Source organism: Pongo abelii, chromosome 15, assembly GCF_028885655.2.
Source record: "Pongo abelii isolate AG06213 chromosome 15, NHGRI_mPonAbe1-v2.0_pri, whole genome shotgun sequence".
NCBI classification, from domain to species: Eukaryota; Metazoa; Chordata; class Mammalia; order Primates; family Hominidae; genus Pongo; species Pongo abelii.
Genome location: NC_072000.2, coordinates 40,330,082 through 40,352,778, shown reverse-complemented (window position 1 = coordinate 40,352,778; position 22,697 = coordinate 40,330,082). Strand labels below are relative to the sequence as shown.

The 22,697-nt window shown below is 40.1% G+C and overlaps 1 protein-coding gene across 2 annotated transcripts in view; it reads left to right on the top strand.

Moving 5' to 3' along the window:
* Positions 1–22,697, top strand: part of SLC25A21 (solute carrier family 25 member 21) — a 506,267-nt gene that overhangs the window by 469,777 nt on the left and 13,793 nt on the right. For both annotated transcript variants that reach the window (NM_001131197.1, XM_054529608.2), the window contains 1 exon segment: positions 4,914–5,078. In NM_001131197.1, the coding sequence (NP_001124669.1) occupies positions 4,914–5,078 (165 nt within the window).

The following is a 22,697-nucleotide window of genomic DNA, read 5'->3' as shown; positions in this document are numbered from 1 at the left end:
AAAATCCCTAAAACAGTACAACACAATTTTATTAACTCCAGTCCTCATGTTGGACATTAGATCTCTAGGCTTGTTCATCCTGCTGACGCTTTGCACCCTTCCACCTGCATCTCCCCACCTCTCGCCGCTCCTCACATCACCCCTGGTAACCACTGTTTTATTCTATCTACGTGTATATTTGACCTTTTTTGTTTTGGATTCTACATATAAGTGATCATATGATATTTTTCTTTCAGTGTTTGGCTTATTTCACTTAGGATCTGCTTATTTATTTATTTATTTATTTATTTATTTATTATTTTTGAGATGGAGTCTCACTCTGTCTCCCAGGCTGGAGTGCAGTGGCACGATCTCTGCTCACTGCAACTTCCACCTCCCGGGTTCAAGGGATTCTTCTGCCTCAGGCTCCCAAGTAGCTGGGACTACAGGCCTGCGCCACCATGCCCAGCTACTTTTTGTATTACTAGTAGAGACAGGGTTTCACCATATTGGCCAGCTGGTCTTGAACTCCTGACCTCGTGATCCACACTCTTTGGCCTCCCAAAGTGCTGGGATTACAGGCATGAGCCACTGTGCCCAGCCAAGGACTGCCTTTTTAATTAAACCTCTTAATAACTTTTTAAACAGAAATTTGATTCCATTTCCCATAACCATTGTAGAATACTCTCATAGGTAAATATAAAAATTATCAGCATATCTCTTCATGTAAAAATTAAAGCAAAAAATATTTGTTAAGTCTCATCCCAGTCCTCTTATTCTTCCATGCTTTTCAGATTGGGTGCAATCAATGAAGGTACAACCAGGAAAGTTAGAGTGCAATTTGGCCCACAATTGGTAACTAAATATGAAAATTGGAGTGAATCTAAATAATAAAAGGAAACTGAGCTAGTGGGTGACCTGCTGGGTTAGACAGTATTGGAATCATTTGGCTGATGATGCTAATCAGTTACCATTTTGTTTTTAAATGGAAGCCCCATAATCAAATAAGTTTAGTAAAATTCCATGTGTTTACAGAGATCTAGTCAAAATGATTCTATATTTTCCTATTTAAGCATCCTAGTGGAAGTCATGTTTTGCCTTTCTAATTAAATATTTGCTTACATATGTGTGAAACAATGTCCCTGAATGAAGAAAGAAAGCACACTATCATACTATTACTTCTTATTTTTATAGGCAATTGAGTTCTGGTTTTCTTTATCCCAAGGCCTCCATTTGCCAGAAAAATATATTTGTACTATTATGCATCTGTTACTTATATCAGTTGGATTGTCAGACTCTGAAACTCTTATTACCTATGTACAATAAGAATGAGTGTGTAAAGAAAAGCATTGGATTAGATGCAGAATTCTGCTTAACCCATTTATCAGCAGCATTTTATCTTAGGCATGTAGCTTAACAATCTTTGGTTTCCTCACCTGAAAAATGAGATATACCAGCTGCCCACCTTACAAGGTTGCTGAGAGAAGCAATCAGATATGTTAGGATGGCAGAACCACCAAGAGTGTAAAAGTACAGATTTGGAGTCCAAGGAACCTCGGTTGGAACTCTGTTGTTACCACTTACTCTGTAATCTTGGGTGAGTAACTTAACTTCTAAGTCTTAGTTTCCTTGTGTGCAAAATAGGGGTCATGATATGTGTGAGATGTATCTCACACAATTACTGAGAGGATTAAATGACACTATAAAGTACTGAGCATGTATGATAATGGCTAAAGGTGTTGAGCACTTCCTGTGTTCCAGCTACCTGATCACGCATACAAATGTGTTCTCTAGGCTGGAAAGCCATATAGAGGGGGAAGCCCAATTCATGTGCTTTTCCATTGCCAGCCTTTCTTCCCATATGGCCTTACTTCTACAGCCCACAGACTTGCCATATGCAGAGATCTTAGCCAGGGTACTCACTTTGAGGGATAAGGAAGAGGCCAATTTATAGGATTTACTGCTCCAGAGAGGAAAGCTCCTGGGTGAGGCACTATACCTGGAACAAGATCTCTACCCCAAGTATTGAATTTGGTTGGGTCTCAGAGGAAGCAGACCTGTTATCTTGCATTCTGCATGTATTTCTGGTGGACTTTATCACAAAGGTCTGGGACTCTGGGAAAAGGAAAGGACAGCCAGAAGGAATGAAGAAAAAAAGAAGCTTTCTCTCCCTCAAATCAGATTCCACCTTTTGGTTGCCACTGCCTTCAACTAACAAAGAAATCACCTGTCATTTTATTGTTATAACTGTTTTTATGATTGTCAGCATAATTGCCATTATCGTTAATACCTAAATGTATAGTGAATGTTTAGAATGGACTAAGTTGCTTACAGTGGACTAAGTTCATTGACTTCTTTCAACAATCTCAACAATCCTGTGAGGAAGATTTTTTTTTCTTTTTTTTTTTCGAGATAGGGTCTTGCTTTCACTCTGTCATCCAGGCTGGAGCCTGTCACTATGCAGTGACAGGATAACAGTTCACTGCAGCCTCACCTTCCAGGCCTCAAGTGATCCTCCTGCGTCAGCCTCCTGAGTCAGCCTCCTGAGTAACTGGGATCGCAGGCTTGCCACAGCGCCTGGCTAATTTTTTAATTTTTTGTGGAGACTGGGGTCTTACTATGTTGCTTAGGCTGGTCTTGAACTCCTGGGCTCAAGCGCTCCTTCTGCCTCCGCCTCCCAAAATGCTGAGATTACAGGTTTGAGCCACTGCAGAAGCCACCGACCTCAGGAAGATTCTATCATTGTCCTTATTTAGAAATTAATAAAGTGAGAATTAATCGGAGAGGATAAAATACTTGCCAAAGTAGCAAGTGGTATTGCTGAGACTCAAACTTGTAACTGTCTAGCTCTGAGCTCCTATTTCCAATTACTATGCTACTCTCCAATTAGTTACTGACAACTAGAGTTCGAACTCAACAAAGCACTTGAGTTTAAAATGATGCATTACATTTTCTGATACACACACAGCATCCAAGCCAGTGAAAATCAGAAAACAGACAATTAGCAAATGCCACCTGAATATTTGTCAGCTCTCACCAAGATCTAGGAGAAATCTTCTCTTTTCAAGACGATGAGAAAGATGCTATCCAAATTAATCCTTAGTTTAGTCATCCTGATTCTAATGACTTAGCAAACTAAGATTTTTAAACAATAGAAACATCTTTATACTCATTTTTTTAGGGAAAGCCATTGTTATTTGCACTTTATTTTCGGGCCATTGGTTTCTCTGCTGCTCTAAAACTTAGATGGCCTCGGAGCTCCTCCTCCCTCATGCCTTCAAGACCTCAGAGGAGTGAGGATGGAGAAAAGGTTTAGGTTGGGTGCAGGGAGAACCTGTGTTAGTCAGGCAGCCTCACCTCTGTCCTGTTCTTCCCAACCCCAGGAAAACTGCCCTCTCCTTCCCCCACCCCTAGACTGCCTTCCTTGAAGCAAGATAGCAGTTCTTGGGCAGTTTACTCAGCACTTCCAGGGTCTTTCCAACAAAAATGAGTTTATGCTCAACTTGTCCTATCTCTTTTGAAAACCAAAAAATAATGATTTGGGGGTGAAAGTCAATGTGCTGAAACACAAAAAAAATCTCATGTTGTCAAACAGAAAGTGAACTTTAACCTTCAGAAAATTGTTTGGTTTTCCTGTATGATATGTCTTACTGTTTTAAGATGTATTCTAACATGGTTTTTTCATATTACAAAGAAGGGTTTTCTTAAGCTTATTGTAATTGATTGTAATTAGTTCCCTTAAATTAATGGATGAAGTTGAGTGTAGGATTGTAGCTAGAGTCTTCAAAACATTTATCAGCAAAAACTATAGGATTTACTATATAAACAAGCTCATTTAAATGTTTCACATTAATTACATAGCTATTATAAATGCAGATTGGAAGAAAAGCCTTGATGAGATTTGTTCTATTCTATTCTGCTGATGTAGCCTTAATTGCACATGATAAGAAAATACTTTTAGTCTGAAAGTGTGCCAGACTGCCACAACCACACTAACAACCTGCTTTAGTGAAATACCAAACAAATGTCATGTCATTGTGTGCCTCATGGGTGGAAAAAAAAACAACACTGAACAGTTTCCCCTGTTAACTATTCAGTGAAAATATGAGAGAGATATATTTTGTACAGTACCTTCAAAAAAGAAACAACCACTCATACATTTTTTTTAAACCCATGTGAATTGTAATTGTATTGTAATGAATTGTAAATCTCAGGGTAAACAGCAGTGAGCTCTTCAGCCAGACTAGATTCTAGCAGTCAGGACATTTCAGCCTTGGGTAATCAATCAGGGGACTGGAAAGGAGTAATTTCAAGGTGGTAACCGAGTACTCCCAACACCATTTATGTATAATTTATCACAGCAGTGATACACACACTGATTGCATATCTGCTTGAGGACGTGTACAATCAACAGCTATTTATTTATGGCCAATTTATAACATAGTGCCAGCTTCAACCATTGAGGCAATTGAATCAAGACTGTAACATTAGCTTTAGAAAAACGTAATTAGAAAGGTAAATACACTGGATTCAGGAGCCAAATATAAATTCCTTTTGGATAATGTACAGTTATGGATTACCAAAATATCTATATGGTTAATCTCCTTCATTAGTGTGAATAATCCAGAATTGGATGTAGTTACTTACATGTCGAAAGTGATGCTAGTTATTATATAACATCAGTTTCACTAATCCTATCAAAATGGTTTGTTCTTTGCCAACATTCTTTTCTATAAAGCCTGTTTTTATGCATGCAATTTTGTTTGCTTCTTGGGTTTGCTGATTTTAAAAAACACAGATCTAGGCATGATTATTCATATCTCGGGGAAAAAAGGTCCCTAATAATTCTGGCTTGAAGGGAAATTAATACTGTAATTTACTGTATTCCACAGTCCCAAAGATGATCATTCTGGCTTTGCTTCTCTCTTCTGCAGCAACCATCCACTGTGGGTTATGCAAGACAAATCATTAAGAAGGAAGGCTGGGGACTCCAAGGCCTCAACAAAGGATTAACTGCAACTTTGGGACGACATGGAGTTTTCAACATGGTTTATTTTGGCTTCTACTACAATGTCAAAAACATGATTCCTGTCAATAAGGTAACTATTTAATAAATTAAAATCCTGGAGGAAAAATCCTATCAGTGATGATAGCTCCATTTGTAGAATGTTTATCCTGTCCTGGTCACTGTGCTGGACACCTACATCTACTATCTGATTTGATCCTTACATCTGCATTGAGTGCTGTTATCCCTGTTTCAAATCCAGAAGTGGAGTCTTAGAAAGATCAAGGAAATTGCCCAGGCTCACATAGTAAACAGTAAAGTTGAGGACTGAACCCAAGTCTGACACCAAAATTTATCTTCTTGAAGAAGCCATTGTTACACCTGAGTGCTTTCCCTTTATTACTAAAAGGAATTTCTAGAAACTATATTATTACTTAATTTTTATCTCAGGAGCATAACTTTCTCAAGAAAGTTGAAAGCTTTGTATTTTAAAAAACTTTTGAACTCACAAGGAAAAATTGTTGGCCTAAAATTTAAATTTCACCTGGATATTAATTTTTAATCTAGGTTAATTAGGGTAGTTAGTCAATCAATTCTTCTAGAATCATTTGCTTTTGAGGCAAAATAACAATGATGATAATTATTATCATCGTCTTCAATATTATTATTTTGAAATGATAGTTTATAGGCTGGGTGCAGTGGGTCATGCCTGTAACCCCAGCACTTTGAGAGGCGAAGGCAGGAGGATTGCTTGACGCCAGGAGTTTTGAAACCAGCCTGGGCAACACAATGGGACCTCTCTCTACAAAAAATTTAAAAATTAACCATGCGTGATGGTGTGCACTTATAGTGAAGCTACTCGGGAGGCTGAGGTGGGAGGAGCGCTTGAGCCCAGGAGTTCAACACTGCAGTGAGCTGTGATTGCGCCACTGCACTCCAGCCTGGCAACAGAGTAAGACCCTGTTTCTTTCTTTTTTTTTCCCCGTTTCCTTTTTTTTTTTCTTTTCTTTTTTTTTTCTTGGAGACAGAGTTTCACTCTTGTCACCCAGGCTGGAGTACAATGGCGCAATCTCAGTTCACTGCAACCTCCGCCTCCGGGGTTCAAGCAATTCTCCTGCACCAGCCTCCCGAGTGGCTGAGATTACGGGTGCCCGCCACCACACCCAGCTAATTTTTTTTGCATTTTGGCACCACGATGGCCAGGCTGGTCTCAAACTCCTGACCTCAGGCGACCCACCCGCCTCGGCCTCCCAAAGTGCCAGGATTACAGGCGTGAGCCACAACCCCCAGACAAGTAAGACCTTATTTCTAAATAATAATAATCATAATAATAACAACTTTTTTAATGGTAATTTACAGACGCGAACAGCCTTTTTCAATGTGTACAATATAAAAGTAGCACAGGATGTGCTTTTAAGACATAGTATCACAGAATTTTTCCCTACCATCAGATTGCTTGCTTGCAATTAAAGCTGCAGTCCTGGATGTACCAGTTGGGGTAACATTTTTCACGAGCAGGCAGTTTCCTTTAGAGGTTCAGTTCTTCATTTTTCTTAGTAGAAAAGTATTGAAGGACTTTTTTTAAAAATCATAAAACTATTTCTAGTATGGTTAACCAGACTCTTCAGTAAAGTTAGTTGTACCTGTCTTTGCCCAGCCATCCCCTATATTCTAGTAAAGGCCAGGACTTTTCTCAAATAACAGCTGAATCTACACCCTGTGTTCCACATTAACCACCTGTTGGCATTGCTTCACTTCACTAACCAAAGTTGTTAACCAGGTTTCACTGTATTTGGAAATCTCATTTATTGAGTAGAAGCTTATGTTTTTTTGGTCTGAAATCCTTGATTGGCCACAGTGTATATAGACCCCCCTAGTGACTGACAATTCTGACTCCAGGGACCCTCAGAGCTCTTCTCTTGTCAAGATATAGAAAATGAGTGCAATAAACACTTTGGTTCTGGATGACACGAAGGAGCTCTCAATACACTGAGATTTTTTTTAGAGGAACCTGCTAAATAATTTGTAAGGCCCAGAACAGAATGAAAATGCAGAGCCCTTTGTTCAGAAATTATTAAGAATTTCAAGACAGTGACAGTAGAGCATTAAATCAATCATGGGGCTCATCTCTTCTAAATGCAGGCCCCACACGACAGCACTGTCACACACCCATGAAACCAACTTTGTTTTTCAGACTGTAAGACAACCACTCTACAAAAATACAAAAATTAGCTAGGCATCATGGCACATGCCTGTAATCCCAGCTACTCGGGAGGCTGAGGCAGGAGAATTGCATGAACTTGGGAGGTGGAGGCTGCAGTGAGCCAAGATGGCGCCATTGCACTCCAGCCTGGGCAACAGAGCGAGCCTCCATCTCAAAAAAACAAAAAAAAAGATTAATCAGATGTATGTATGGTCATATGCTAAAAAAGAAAATCCACAAGCACAAACTTTATTCTACAATTAATCAATACACTTAAGTTATTAAATGTTCTGAATTGTTTAAAAAAAAAAACCTGAGCTGGCACAGTGGCTCAAGCCTGTAATCCCAGCACTTCGGGAGGCTGAGTCAGGAGGATTGCTTGAGGCTAAGAGTTGAGACAGGCCTGGGGAACATAGTGAGACCTCATCACTACAAAAAAAAAAAAAAATAACGTTAGCCAGGTGTGATTGTGCACATCTGTAGTCCCAACTACTCTGCAGGCTGAGGCAAGAGGATTGGTTGAGGCTAAGAGTTCAAGACCAGCCTGGGCAACATAGTGAGACCCTGTCTCTACAAAATTTTAAAAATTAGCCAGGTGCTGCGGTGAGTGCCTGTGGTCCCAGATGCCTGCAAGGCTGAGGTGGAAAGATTGCTTGAGCCTGGAAGGGCAAGACTGCAGTGAACCATGACCATGGCACTACACTCCAGCCTGCGTGACAGGGCAAGATCTTGTTTTAAAAAAAAAATGTTGACATGTGTCTGCCCAATTTTTTCTAATGATATTCAGTGAAATGTCAACCAGCACTCTTCCAAACAAATTATCTATTAGATAGCACTTCTCACATCTAGATTATACTAGTAAATAAGTGATTCATTTATTAATTAGGACCCTGAAAACTATCTTCTAAATCTTTAAATAAAAGATACATTTTGCTCATCATAGTTTTATAATTAATTTTTTATGTTGTTATAAGTTTTACCAAGCTGAGAACCTGTGACTAGAATACCTCATTTCCTCACTCCCATCCAAAGTATCCTACAGTAGGGAGTTTACTGAAATATGATTTGTCATTATTTTATTTTATTTTCATTTATTTAGTTAGTTTTTTTGAAACAGTGTTTCATTGGAGCCTCCACCTCTTGGGCTCAAATGATCCTCCCACCTCAGACTCCTGAGTAGCTGGGACTACAGACATGCGCCACCACACTCAGCTAATTTTTTGTTTTTTCTGTAGAAATTGGGATCTCCCTTTGTTGCCCAGGCTAGTCTTGAACTCCTGTGCTTCAGTGATCCTCCCACCTCAGCCTTCCTAAGTGCTGGGATTATGTGCATGAGCAACCATGCCTGGCTTTCATTATTTTAAAAAGTGAAAGTTGAATAAATTCCACTGTAATCTTCTCTGTACAGTAGTGTTGCACCACTGAAGAATGTTAATGCATTGCTTTCTATATATTTGACTATTAACAATTTTAAATCACAAACTTCCTTTGACAGTGCTAAAATGTGCCATGTGGCTCAGAATTTCATTTCCAAGCTTTAGCCTCCAAGCTAAAAGCACTGATTCCTTTGCCAAATGAATTCTCTATTAGATAGCACTTCCCATGCCCAGATTATACTAGTAAATATATACTAGATTGTACTAGTAAATAAGTGATTCATTTATTAATCAGGACCCCGATTTAATGATCTAGGCACTGGGGCTCCTTAGGTTGGGTGCTGGGAGGAATGCTGTGCATAAAATGTGGGGTCAACAGGTCTGAGTGTGACTCCTGGCTTTCAGTCATCATTGAACCCATATTTATTGAGTGTCTAACATGTGCCAAGCCCTGTGCCAAGCACCAGGAGATGCAATAATGAGAAGCTGTCCCAGCACTTTCAAGGCAATGGAGGTAACAGACAAAAACAAGTAAACAAACAAACTCACATTTAGGAGCGGTAAAGGAGAAATTCCCCCAGTATAAACCTGATGGTCAGGGAAGGCTTCCCTGAGGAAGTGACATTTGAGCTGAAGAATGAGTTAGAAATTAGCAAGGGACAGCAAATGGGGAAAAACATTCCAGACACATGGAACATCTAGTGCAAAGGCTCTAAGAGAGAGAGCTGGGTACCTTGGATAAAATGAAAAATAGCCCAAGTGGTGAAAGCAAAAAGGTGAAGGCAAGAATGTGGCTAGAGAGACACAAGGGGATCAGATCATACTGGCCCTTGTAGGCCACACTAAGGATTCTTATCTTCATCCAAGATTCTTATCTTCATCATTTGGAAGCTGACAAATGATTTTAAGCAGAGGAACAGCCTGATGACTCTGGCTGCAGTGATGACTCTGGATGGGGTGGGGATGGGAGGGGAAAGGCAGAATGTATACCTGGAAATGATTGCAATACAAAGTGGTGGGGTCTTGGACTATAGCGTCCATGGGGAAGACAGGGAGAAGTGGGCTGATTTGAGAAGTATTCCAAAGGCAGAATCTGCAGGATGTGGTGATGGACCGTATGTGCATGTTGAGAAAAGTAGGGGGTTCGGAAGGATGCCTAGGTTTTTGGCTTGAGCAACTGAAGCAATTGTGGCACCATTCACTGGGAAAGAAAACAACTGAAAGAGGAATGGGCTTATGGAGGAATATTATGGGCTCTTCCTGGAAACTCTAACTGCATTTGGGACTGCAAAGTGCCGACGTTAAGTCCGTTGGTTGGATGTGGATCCTTTGGCTTGTGAGGAAAAAGCTGAGCTGGAGATAGATGTTTAGAAGTCATCAGTCTACCTCAATGAGAAGTGAAGTCTTGTCCCTTACTGGTGGAATGACCTTGAGCCCATCACTTCACTGCTCAGAGCTTCAGTTTTTTGAATCTATAAATTGAAAAACAATGTTTTTCTATCTGACAAGATTGTTTTGAAGATTAAAACAAATAATATGCAAAGTAATTTGTGAATGTTAAGGTGGCATAAAAGTGTGAAGTGAGATGGTCCCGATGATGTGATGAGGGAAGGAGTAGTGGAGGTCGTTAGTATGCAGAATTGCAGGAGGAATTTTTTCCCCCGAACTATTCCTTGTGTACTTAAATGAACACTGGTGGGTGTTTTGTTTTGTTTTGTTTTTTTCCTGGCCTAGAACAAAGTCATTGATTTTATGTGTTCTGTAATCTAAGCCTGATTCAAAACTAGGAAACCAGTATTCTTTAAATTTAAACCATAATAAATCAATCCTTTGTGAAGGGGAAGGTATGATAATCATTAAAACATGTTGAAGAACGTCATCAAGTTGTTATAAACCCTGATGAGGAGGTGGTGTTCCTTGAAGGCCTTATTCCGTCTTTGCTGTAGGCTGTCTCTGGCCATTCACTTTGGACAGTTTGTTTACAGGATTATTGTTTCAATTCCCTTACCCAGCAATTGGTCATTCTGTTGTTCCAAGGAAATCTGAGATTTCACGAACTCTGACTGGCATGGGATAATTCTAGATTTTTCTTTAATTTAAAAAAAATCTATAAATGTCTTACAGTGTTTTTCATCTTCAAAGTACTTGGTTTTACAAGAAACTGTTCATAATGTTTTTCTCTGGGGAGTGGAAATGGGGAATTGTGTGTGAGAGAAAGAGAGAGACAGAGACAGAGGCAGAGACAGAGTGATTAAGTGGGAGAAAGTGAGCAGTGGTGGAGGGAAAGTATTTATTCTTTATATTAATACCATTCTAAGCTGTTGAGAGCTTTTACATTTTGTATGCATTAACTTTATAATAGGAAGTAAATCACTGAAAAATGTAGCAGAACCTCATAAAATAGATCACCTAGTTTACATTTTCACATTTACTTAATTCTAAGGCTATGTTTGCAGAGGTAAAATAGGAACTTAAAACAGTAAGCCGCCGGGCGCAGTGGCTCACGCCTGTAATCCCAGCACTTTGGGAGGCTGAAGTGGGTGGATCACGAGGTCAGGAGATTGAGACCATCCTGACTAACACAATGAAGCCCCGTCTCTACTAAAAATACAAAAAAAAAAAAAAATTAGCCAGGCATGGTGGCGGGCGCCAGTAGTCCCAGCTACTTGGGAGGCTAAGGCAAGAGACTGATGTGAACCCTGGAGGCAGAGCTTGCAGTGAGCAGAGATTGCACCACTGCACTCCAGCCTGGGCGACAGAGCGAGATCATCTCAAAAAAAAATAACAGTAAGCCCCGGTAACTCAGGTCAGCTATCCAACCTTGAAGTTCTTGACTTTTTAACTCTTCAGATTAGTGATCTATGGTACATACATTTTTTAAGTTATCACAGAAAAATATCCTGACTTTCTGTGCCACTTTATGCTATTAAAATCATTTTTATAGACTCCATGATTTTGCCTGATTTTTGTCACAATAACTGCCATTTTCAGATAAGGAAACCTGACAGGAAGTTATGGCCCAGAGATGAGTTACTGAAGTAATTCACCTGAAGCCATATGGCAGGGGTGGGGAAAGAACCAGAGACCGGAGCTCTTTTGACCGTATCATGTAATGCTTTCGCTCTACATTTTACCTTGTTTTTTTGGGTTTTTTTTGGTTTGTCTTTTTTTGTTTGTTTGTTTTTTGTTTTTTGAGACGGAGTCTCACTCTGTTGCCCAGGCTGGAGTGTAGTGGCACTATCTTGGCTCACTGCAACCTCCGCCTCCTGGGTTCAAGCGATTCTCCTGCCTCAGCCTCCTGAGTAGCTGGGATTACAGGTGCGCACCAACATGCCTGGCTAATTTTTATATTTTTAGTAGAGACAGAGTTTCACCATGTTGATCAGGCTGGTCTCGAACTCCTAACCTCATGATCCACCCACCTCACCCTCCCAAAATGCTGGGATTACGGGCGTTAGCCACTGCACCCAGTCTTACCTTGTATTTTGTCACACATAAATTATCTCTTTAAAAGTGGTTACTAAAATTTAAATAAATGAAGTGTCTGAAATGTCCAGATAACATAACCGGATTATCCGGATTCTCTCTCTGCCATGTTCAGACCCCTAACCAGGTCCTCCCTTTCGTATCCTCAGTCTGTAATCCATAGAAACACCGAATTATGAGACACAGCCCTGGAAGAACAGGTCATTACCAGTTTGAAAATGATGCCCTATGTTATGTTCTTTCAGATTTATTTTTAGGAGCTAGCTGTTCCTATTGAATGGTGAATAAGTGACTACAATAGAGGAAAGACTGCTTTGGATATTGACTGACCATGCAATTCACTTAGTGGAGGCATTCATTTACATCTTGTAGTAGATGGAATGGGGTGTCAGGATAAAGAATTATCCTTTCTCCCCAGAAAGAGGCCATCACTTCTCAAAGCCCACTAGAAACAGATACTGATTAACTTAAATGCTGACATCTTTTTTGAATATCCGTGGGAATAAACTCTCATTGCAAAAACAGTTTCTTTCATTACCATTCCAAGTTGGGGATGTTTAGAGTATATTATTTGTGATGTTGACATGCAAATAAAAATCATTAAAATATTACATGTCGTGAATAATTTTGTCTTCTGGTTCCATATTTATTTCTTTTCATGTGTTTCCATAAATAAAATAATAGTGGAAACAGCTGTCTAAAGCTAATGGCTGTCAACAGTATTAAATGGTGCTTTCAGTTTGCATTCTAATTAAGGATGTTTGCAGGTTATTTTGCAAAAAACAATAGACCTTTTGTGTTGAATTTTGCCATGATATAAATTACATGTGTGGGTTAGAAATATTTTAAAAGAGAACAATTTTTCAAATGTTCAATTTTTCTTATTTAATAAACCATTTAGACCTGTCCCTGTGGTCATTCACTACAGACAGCATTAAGTCAAACATATTTATTTTCTTCCAAGGTAAATTCTGTAGACTGTCTGAGGGTGGTGCCAGACCCACTTCAGTTTATCAGAAGAAATGTGGAAATGTGTTAGTTTCATGATTGAGGGCTACATCCTCCCCTAAGGTGTGCCCTGAGCTGAATGAAAAATGTACCTTTGGGTTAAAAGAGAGAACTTAGACAGAGCTGTTTATATTTTGAAAAGAAGAATCTCAATAGAATTAGAGCATAGTATGATTTAATTTATGACCATTTAATTTTCTGATTCTCTCTTCCTCCATCATTAGTCTTACCAATCATCCGGTAATGGGAATGTTCTTAAAGTTTCATTAAGAACAACTCTCCTTTCTAGAAACCACTGGGGAAAAACTACAAGTACCTATTATCTATAAAATTCCAGGATATGTGACAAAATTCTGTGGTAAAAAGGGATATCTTTCATTGGCAGTTTGCACAGACTCCCTAGTGGGGATATGTAACGGGGAGGGGGTATGGGAGAGGGCAGAGAGCAGAAAGCCAGGGGTTCAAATACTTCCTTAAATAAATTTCAGGCCAGTCAGACACTCCCCAAGTGGATGGAAATGAGGTGCAAGTAGCTTTAGGTGTTCTCAGTGGGTCTATTCTATTCATTCATTCCAAAAGTATTCATGGTGCATCTACTGTATGTTGGGCACCCTCTTAGGAAGCATCAGCATTGCTCCTCCCTTAATGACGTTTACAGTCTAATAGATGAGACAGACAATAAACAAATCATTGCACAAGGAACTGAATCATTCCAATTGTGTTAAATGTCATGCAAAATAACTATCAAGCTGTGAGAATTTATAAACAAGGATTCTAATCTAGACCCATTATGGGGCAGGGAGATGGTGTAGGGAAGTCCGTTTTCTTTTTCTTCTTTTTCTTTCTTTCTTTTTTTTTTTCTTTTTTTGTAGAGACAATCTCCCTGTGTTGCCCAGACTGATCTCCAACTCCTGGGCTCAAGTGATCTTCCTGCCTCGGCCTACCGAAGTGCTGGGATTACAGGGATGAGCCACCGAGCCTGGCTAGAAAGGTCTTTTTTGGAAACAATGTTTGGGCTTGGTCTGAAGGATGAGGACAAACCACGCCAACCTGAAGAGGTTGAATGAACCAGGCAGAAAGAATAGGAATGTGACTTTCCTGAAGCAGAAAGAAACTCAAGGACCCCAGAGAAGATTAAGAATCAGTGTTGCTGGTGCATGGAGAACCCGTAGAGAAGGAGAAATGGAGGCTGCAGAGGTTAGCTTGACCAGAATGTTTTAGGCACATAATATAAGGCAACTTACTCCCCTTAAATTATTTAACTGGGGGTTATATGGAGCAGACGTATTACATAAGTGGAACTAAATGGGCATGGGAAAGTTCCATGTATGGAAGTTCACAGGTATAATCTCATTGAACTAGCTTGGTTCAAAGACTTCTTCTTGATTATCTCCCTACCTCCATGTTGAAGCATCTCAGTGTGCCCTCCCTCTGGTTTCTCAATCTCTAGAGTTTTGTTTTGGGAACCTGGCTTGCTAGTTTTCCTTGGGGACAGTGCCTTTATTGAGTCAGGGAACAGAGAGAATACACTACAACAGAAATATCCTACTGGGTTCCCAAGGAAACATATAAATACTTCCCTGTATTCTGTATAATACTCAATACATAATTAATTCCTAGGTGGTATTATCTAACCACGTGAATATATAGGTATATACAATACATATTATATCTGTGAAATATATACAGGAGATGATATAATCAAGAGATAACTATTATGCCTAAACCATAATCCATTTTGACATTATATATATGTATATTTTATAATTTGAGCTAAGTGGGTAAAACCTTTAAAATTATTCTACATTTTACAATACTTTAAAGAACAGACAACTTAGAGGAAAAAAAGGAATTTTCATGGCTATTTTCTGAATGGCTACATTTAGATGCAGAGGTTTTAACAAGACTTTGATTTCATTCCAAAGCCCAGAGCCCTGCAAGGATAGGATCTTAGGAATACTCCACATTCCTTAAAGAATGCTTATCAATTGAAGCATCTCATTTGAGTTAGTGACCTTCTGTGGAGTGGGGAGCTAGCATTTCCCTAAATTATCTCACATGAAGAGAAAACAAACACTGTAATAGATTCCTCTGATAGCAGTGAAGTAAAAACAAATGTATTTTTTAATTAAGCTCCAACAGCAGATATTTTCACTGGGGACAAAATAGCAGGATACCATGACATCGGGAGGAAAATGTTTTTGTCAAAGTTTATGAACAAAACAACAAAAGAGAGCCAAGGTTAGAAGGAATGAAAGGTGTATAGTGAGAGCTGACTCTACTTGTAAGCTGACTTGGACCCATTTGAACTAACAATAGCTAAAATGCAAATTTCCTCTTAAAAAAAAAAAAAAAGGCAGTTCACTCTCACTTAAGCTGCCTCCTTGTTCAGTTACCAGGAGGCAACTATGATTCCAATGCACCACATCATTTTCATGACCACCATACCCAGCTGTGGGCAAGACAATGATAAGCTGCTATTATTTGCCTTGCGGTTGCTACCAGGTGCTTAACCAGTGTGTGTATCTGCCTCCTTTGTAATTTGCTTGGTTCTTTGTTTATTATGTTTTTATAAAGGAAGCTAAGGCATTTATTACATACCTATGATGTGTCAGGCTCAGTAAATACACAAGAGGAGGGTGACATGGCATATCCCTTTTCTTTAGAGATTTTGAACAAGTCTTCACAAACAGTGTCAGAGCCTGGTGCCTGTCTCCACTAACTCCTTTCAAAGGCCTGACCCTAGGCAATCTGACCCCAGGGCCCATGCTCTTAATCATTGTACTCTACATACTTCTTCAAATATGTGGACACATGACCCTTTGGGTCTTTCTTTCTTCAGAGTATACCCACAGCTGCCCATTCACTCTTCTGGTGACATGGCTTCCAGTCTTCTGAGCAGCCCATCTGTCCTACTATGGTGCATCAGATTTGTCCATATCAATGTCATATCAAACAGAATACTGCAGTTTTTCATTGATCAAATGCAGAGTACACTAGGATCAACCATTCCTGTGACATGAACACACACCTTTCTTAAATGCAGCCAAAAACTGTGCACAAACAGATTGTGGGGGATTTGTTGGAAGAAGGGGATGGAAAGGAAGGGAGGAAGAATGTGTTTTATTTTTACATCAAGAAGTTGGCATGGTCTGGGCACAGTAACTCATGCCTGTAATCCTAGCACTTTGGGAGGCTGTGGCAGGAGGACAGCTTGAGGTGGTATTGTATTAAATTTTGGTGGAACTTGGTGGAGTGTTCCAAGATGGCCAAATAGGAACAGCTCCAGTCTGTGCTCCCAGTGTGATCAACTCAGGAGACGGATGATTTCTGCATTTCCAACTGAGGCACCTGGTTCATCTCATTGGGACTGGTTGGACAGTGGGTGCAGCCCACGGAGGGTGAGCTGAAGCAGGACAGGGAGGCGCCTCACCCGGGAAGTGCAAGGGGTTGGGGAAGTTCCCTTTCCTAGCCAAGGGAAGCCGTGACACACTATCTGGAAAAATGGGGCACTCCCGACCAAATACTGCACTTTTCCCAAGGTCTTAGCAACCTGCAGACAAGGTGATTCTCCCTCATTCCTGGCTCGGTGGGTCCCATGCCCACAAAGCCTTGCTCACTGCTAGTGCAGCAGTCTGAGATCGATCTACGAGGTGGCAGCCTGGCTGGGGGAGGGACATCCACCATCACTCAGGCTTGAGTAGGTAAACAAAGCGGCCAGGAAGCTTGAACTGGGTGGAGCCCACCACAGCTCAACAAGGCCTCCTGCCTCTAGACTTCACCTCTGTGGGCAAGGCATAGCTGAATAAAAGGCAGCAGACAACTTCTGCAGACTTAAACGTCCCTGTCTGACAGCTCTGAAAAGAGCAGTTGTTCTCCCAGCATGGCGTTTGAGCTCTGAGAACAGACAGACTGCCTCCTCAAGTGGGTCCCTGATTCCTTTGTAGCCTAACTGGGAGACACCTCCCAGTAGGGACCCACAGACACCTCATATAGGTGGCCATCCCTCTGGGTTGAAGCTTCCAGAGGAAGGGCCAGGCAGCAATATTTGCTGTTCTGCAGCCTCCGCTGGTGATACCCAGGCAAACAGGGTCTGGAGTGGAACTCCAGCAAACTCCAACAGACCTGCAGCTGAGGGACCTGACTGTTAGAAGGAAAACTAACAAACAGAAAGGAATAGCATCAAAATAAAAAAAAGAAGTCATCTACACCAAAACCCCATCTGTAGGTCACCAACATCAAAGACCAAAAGTAGATAAAACCACAAAGATGGGGAGAAACCAGATCAGAAAAGCAGAAAATTCTAAAAATCAGAGTGCTTCTACTCCTCCAAAAGATCGCAGCTCCTTGCCAGCAACAGAACAAAGCTGGACGGAGAGTGAGTTTGACAAGTTGACAGAAGAGAAGTAGGCTTCAGAAGGTCAGTAATAACAAACTTCTCTGAGCTAAAGGAGGATGTTCGAACCCATCGCAAGGAAGCTAAAAACCTTGAAAAAAGATTAGACGAATGGCTAACTAGAATAAACAGTGTAGAGAAGACCTTAAATGACCTGATGCAGCTGAAAACCATGGCATGAGAACTTCATGACGCATGCACAAGCTTCAATAGCCAATTCGATCAAGTGGAAGAAAGGGTATCAGTGACTGAAGATCAAATTAATGAAATTAAGTGAGAAGACCAGGTTAGAGAAAAAAGAGTAAAAAGAAACGAACAAAGCCTCCAAGAAATATGGGACTATGTGAAAAGACAAAATTGGTGTACCTGAAAGTGATGGGAAGAATGGAACCAAGTTGGAAAACACTCTTCACAATATTATTCAGGAGAACTTCCCCAACCTAGCAAGGCAGGCCAACATTCAAATTCAGGAAATACAGAGAACACCACAAAAATACTCCTCAAGAAGAGCAACCCCAAGACACATAATTGTCAGATTCACCAAGGTTGAAATGAAGGAAAAGGTGTTAAGGGCAGCCAGAGAGAAAGGTCAGGTTACCCAGAAAAGGAAGCCCATCATATTAACAGCAGCTTTCTCGGCAGAAACCTACAAGCCAGAAGAGAGTGGGGGCCAATATTCAACATTCTTAAAGAAAGGAGTTTTAAACCCAGAATTTTATATCCAGCCAAACTAAGCTTCATAAGTGGAGGAGAAATAAAATACTTTACAGACAAGCAAATGCCAAGAGATTTTGTCACCACCAGGCCTGCCTTACAAGAGCTCCTGAAGGAAGCACTAAACGTGGAAAGAAACAACCGGTACCAGCCACTGCAAAAACATGCCAAATTGTAAAGACCATTGATGCTATGAAGAAACTGCATCAATTAACGGGCAAAATAGCCAGCTAACATCATAATGATAGGATCAAATTCACACATAACAATATTAACCTTAAATGTAAATGGGCTAAATACTCCAATTAAAAGACACAGACTGGCAAATTGGATAAAGAGTCAAGATCCATCAGTGTGCTGTATTCAGGAGACCCATCTCACATGCAAAGATGCACATAGGCTCAAAATAAAGGGATGGAGGAAGATCTACCAAGAAAATGGAAAGCAAAAAAAAAAGTAGGGGTTGCAATCCTAGTCTCTGATAAAACAGACTTTGAACCAACAAAGATCAAAAGAGACAAGGCCATTACATAATGGTAAAGGGATCAATTCAACAAGAAGAGCTAAGTATCCTAAATATATGTGTACCCAATACAGGAGCACCCAGATTCATAAAGCAAGTTCTTAGAGACCTACAAAGAGACTTAGACTCCCACAAAATAATAATGGGAGACTTTAACACCCCACTGTCAATATTAGACAGATCAACGAGACAGAAGGTTAACAAGCATATCCAGGACCTGAACTCAGCTCTGCAACAAGCAGACCTAATAGACATCCACAGAACTCTCCATCCTAAATCAACAGAATATACATTCTTCTCAGCACCACATCACACTTATTCTGTAGTTGACCACATAATTGGAAGTAAAGCACTCCTCAGCAAATGTAAAGGAACAAAAATCACAACAAACTGTCTCTTAGACCACAGTGCAATCAAATTAGAACTCAGGATTAAGAAACTCACTCAAAACTGCACAAGTACATGGAAACTGAACAACTTGCTCCTGAATGACTACTAGGTAAATAACGAAATGAAGGCAGAAATAAAGATGTTCTTTGAAACCAATGAGAACAAAGACACAACATACCAGAATCTCTGGGACACATTTAAAGCAGTGTGTATTGGGAAATTTATAGCACTATATGCCCACAAGAGAAAGCAGGAAAGATCTAAAATCGACACCCTAACATCACAATTAAAAGAACTAGAGAATGAAGAGCAAACACATTCAAAAGCTAGCAGAAGGCAAGAAATAACTACAATTGGAGCAGAACTGAAGGAGATAGAGATACAAAAAAAAACCCTTCAAAAAAACCAGTGAATCCAGGAGCTGGTTTTTTGAAAAGATCAACCAAATAGATGTACGGCTAGCAAGACTAATGAAGAAAAGAGAGAAGAATCAAATAGATGCAATAAAAAATGATAAAGGGGATATCACCACCGATCCCACAGAAATACAAACTACCATCAGAGAATATTATAAACACCTCTATGCAAATAAACTAGAAAATCTAGAAGAAATGGATAAATTCGTGGACACATACACCCTCCCAAGACTAAACCAGGAAGAATTTGAATCTCTAAATAGACCAATAATAGGCTCTGAAATTGAGGCAATAATTAATAGCCTACCCACCAAAAACAGTCCAGGACCAGATGGATTCATGGCTGAATTCTACCAGAGGTACAAAGAGGAGCTGGTACCATTCCTTCTGAAACTATTCCAATCAATAGAAAAAGAGAGAATCCTCCATAACGCATTTTATGAGGCCAGCATCATCCTGATACCAAAGCCTGGCAGAGACACAACAAAAAAAGAGAATTTCAGACCAATATCCCTGATGAACATCAATGCAAAAATCCTCAATACTGGCAAACCGAACCCAGCAGCACATCAAAAAGCTTATCCACCACGATCAAGTCAGCTTCATCCCTGGGATGCAAGGCTGGTTCAACATACGCAAATCAATAAACATAATCCATCACATAAACAGAACCAATGACAAAAACCACATGATTATCTCAATAGATGCAGAAAAGGCCTTTGACAAAATTCAACAGCCCTTCATGCTAAACACTCTCAATAAACTAGGTATTGATGGAACGTATCTCAAAATAATAAGAACTATTTATGACAAACCCACAGCCAATATCATACTGAATGGGCAAAAACTGGAAGCATTCCCTTTGAAAACTGGCACAAGACAAGGATGCCCTCTCTCACCACTCCTGTTCAACATAGTGTTGGAAGTTCTGGCGAGGGCAATCAGGCAAGAGAAAGAAATAAAGGGTATTCAATTAGAAAATGAGGAAGTCAAATTGTCTCTCTTTGCAGATGACATGATTGTATATTTAGAAAACCCCATTGTCTCAGCCCAAAATCTCCTTAAACTGATAAGCAAATTCAGGAAAGTCTCAGGATACAAAATCAATGTGCAAAAATCACAAGCATTCCTATACACCATTAAGAGACAGAGAGCCAAGTCATGAGTGAACTCCCATTCACAATTGCTACAAAGAGAATAAAATACCTAGGAATCCAACTTACAAGGAATGTGAAGGACCTGTTCAAGGAGAACTACAAACTACTGCTCAACGAAATAAAAGAGGACACAAACAAATGGAAGAATATTCCATGCTCATGGATAGGAAGAATCAATATCATGAAAATGGCCATACTGCCCAAAGTAATTTATAGATTCAATGCCATCCCCATCAAGCTACCAATGACTTTCTTCACAGAATTGGAAAAAACTACTTTAAAATTCATATGGAACCAAAAAAGAGCCCGCATTGCCAAGACAATCCTAAGCCAAAAGAACAAAGCTGGAGGCATCATGCTACCTGACTTCAAACTATACTACAAGGCTACAGTAACCAAAACAGCATGGTACTGGTACCAAAACAGAGATATAGACCAATGGAACAGAACAGAGTCCTCAGAAATAACACCACACATCTACAACCATCTGATCTTTGACAAACCTGACAAAAACAAGAAATGGGGAAAGGATTCCCTATTTAATAAATGGTGCTGGGAAAACTGGCTAGCCATATGTAGAAAGCTGAAACTGGATCCCTTCCTTACACCTTATGCAAAAATTAATTCAAGATGGATTAAAGACTTACATGTTCGACCTAAAACCATAAAAATCCTAGAAGAAAACCTAGGCAATACCATTCAGGACACAGGCATGGGCAAGGACTTCATGACTAAAACACCAAAAGCAATGGCAAGAAAAGCTAAAATTGACAAATGGGATCTAATTAAACTAAAGAGCTTCTGCACAGCAAAAGAAACTACCATCAGAGAGAACAGGCAACCTACAAAATGGGAGAAAATTTTTGCAATCTACCCATCTGACAAAGGGCTAATATCCAGAATCTACAAAGAACTCAAACAAATTTACAAGAAAAAAACAACCCCATCAAAAAGTGGGCAAAGGATATGAACAGATGCTTCTCAGAAGAAGACATCTATGCAGCCAACAGATACATGAAAAAATGCTCATCATCACTGGTCATCAGAGAAATGCAAATCAAAACCACAATGAGATACCATCTCACACCAGTTAGAATGGCAATCATTAAAAAGTCAGGAAACAAGAGATGCTGGAAAGGATGTGGAGAAATAGGAATGCTTTTACACTGTTGGTGGGAGTGTAAATTAGTTCAACCATTGTGGAAGACAGTGGCGATTCCTCAAGGATCTAGAACTGGAATTACCATTTGACCCAGCCATCTTATTACTGGGTATATACCTAAAGGATTATAAATCATGCTACTATAAAGACACATGCACACGTATGTTTATTGCAGCACTATTCACAATATCAAAGACTTGGAACCAACCCAAATGTCCATCAATGATAGACTGGATTAAGAAAATGTGGCACATATACACCATGGAATACTATGCAGCCATAAAAAGGGATGAGTTCATGTCCTTTGCAGGGACGTGGTTGAAGCTGGAAACCATCATTCTGAGCAAACTATCACAAGGACAGAAAACCAAACACCGCATGTTCTCACTCATAGGTGGGAATTGAACAGTGGGATCACTTGGACACAGGGTGGGGAACATCACACACTGGGGCCTGTCAGGGGCTGGGGGGCTGGGGGAGGGATAGGATTAGGAGAAATACCTAATGTAAATGATGAGTTGATGGGTGCAGCAAACCAACATGGCACATGTATACCTATGTATCAAACCTGCACATTGTGCACATGTATCCTAGAACTTAAAGTATAATAATAATTTTTAAAAAATTTTTGGTGGAACTTTTGTGGGGCTGATGGGTTTTTTATTTATTTAAAGACCAGCCTAGGCAACGTAGTGAGACTCTGTCTCTCCAAAACATTTTTTTTTTAATTAAAAAATTAGTTGAGCATGCTGGCTCACACCTGTAGTCCAGCTACTCGGGAAGCTGAGGTGGGAGGATCGCTTGAGCCCAGGAGGTTGTGGTTACAGTGTGCTAAAATTGCATCACCGCACTCCAGTCTGGGCGACAAAACAAGAGTCTGTC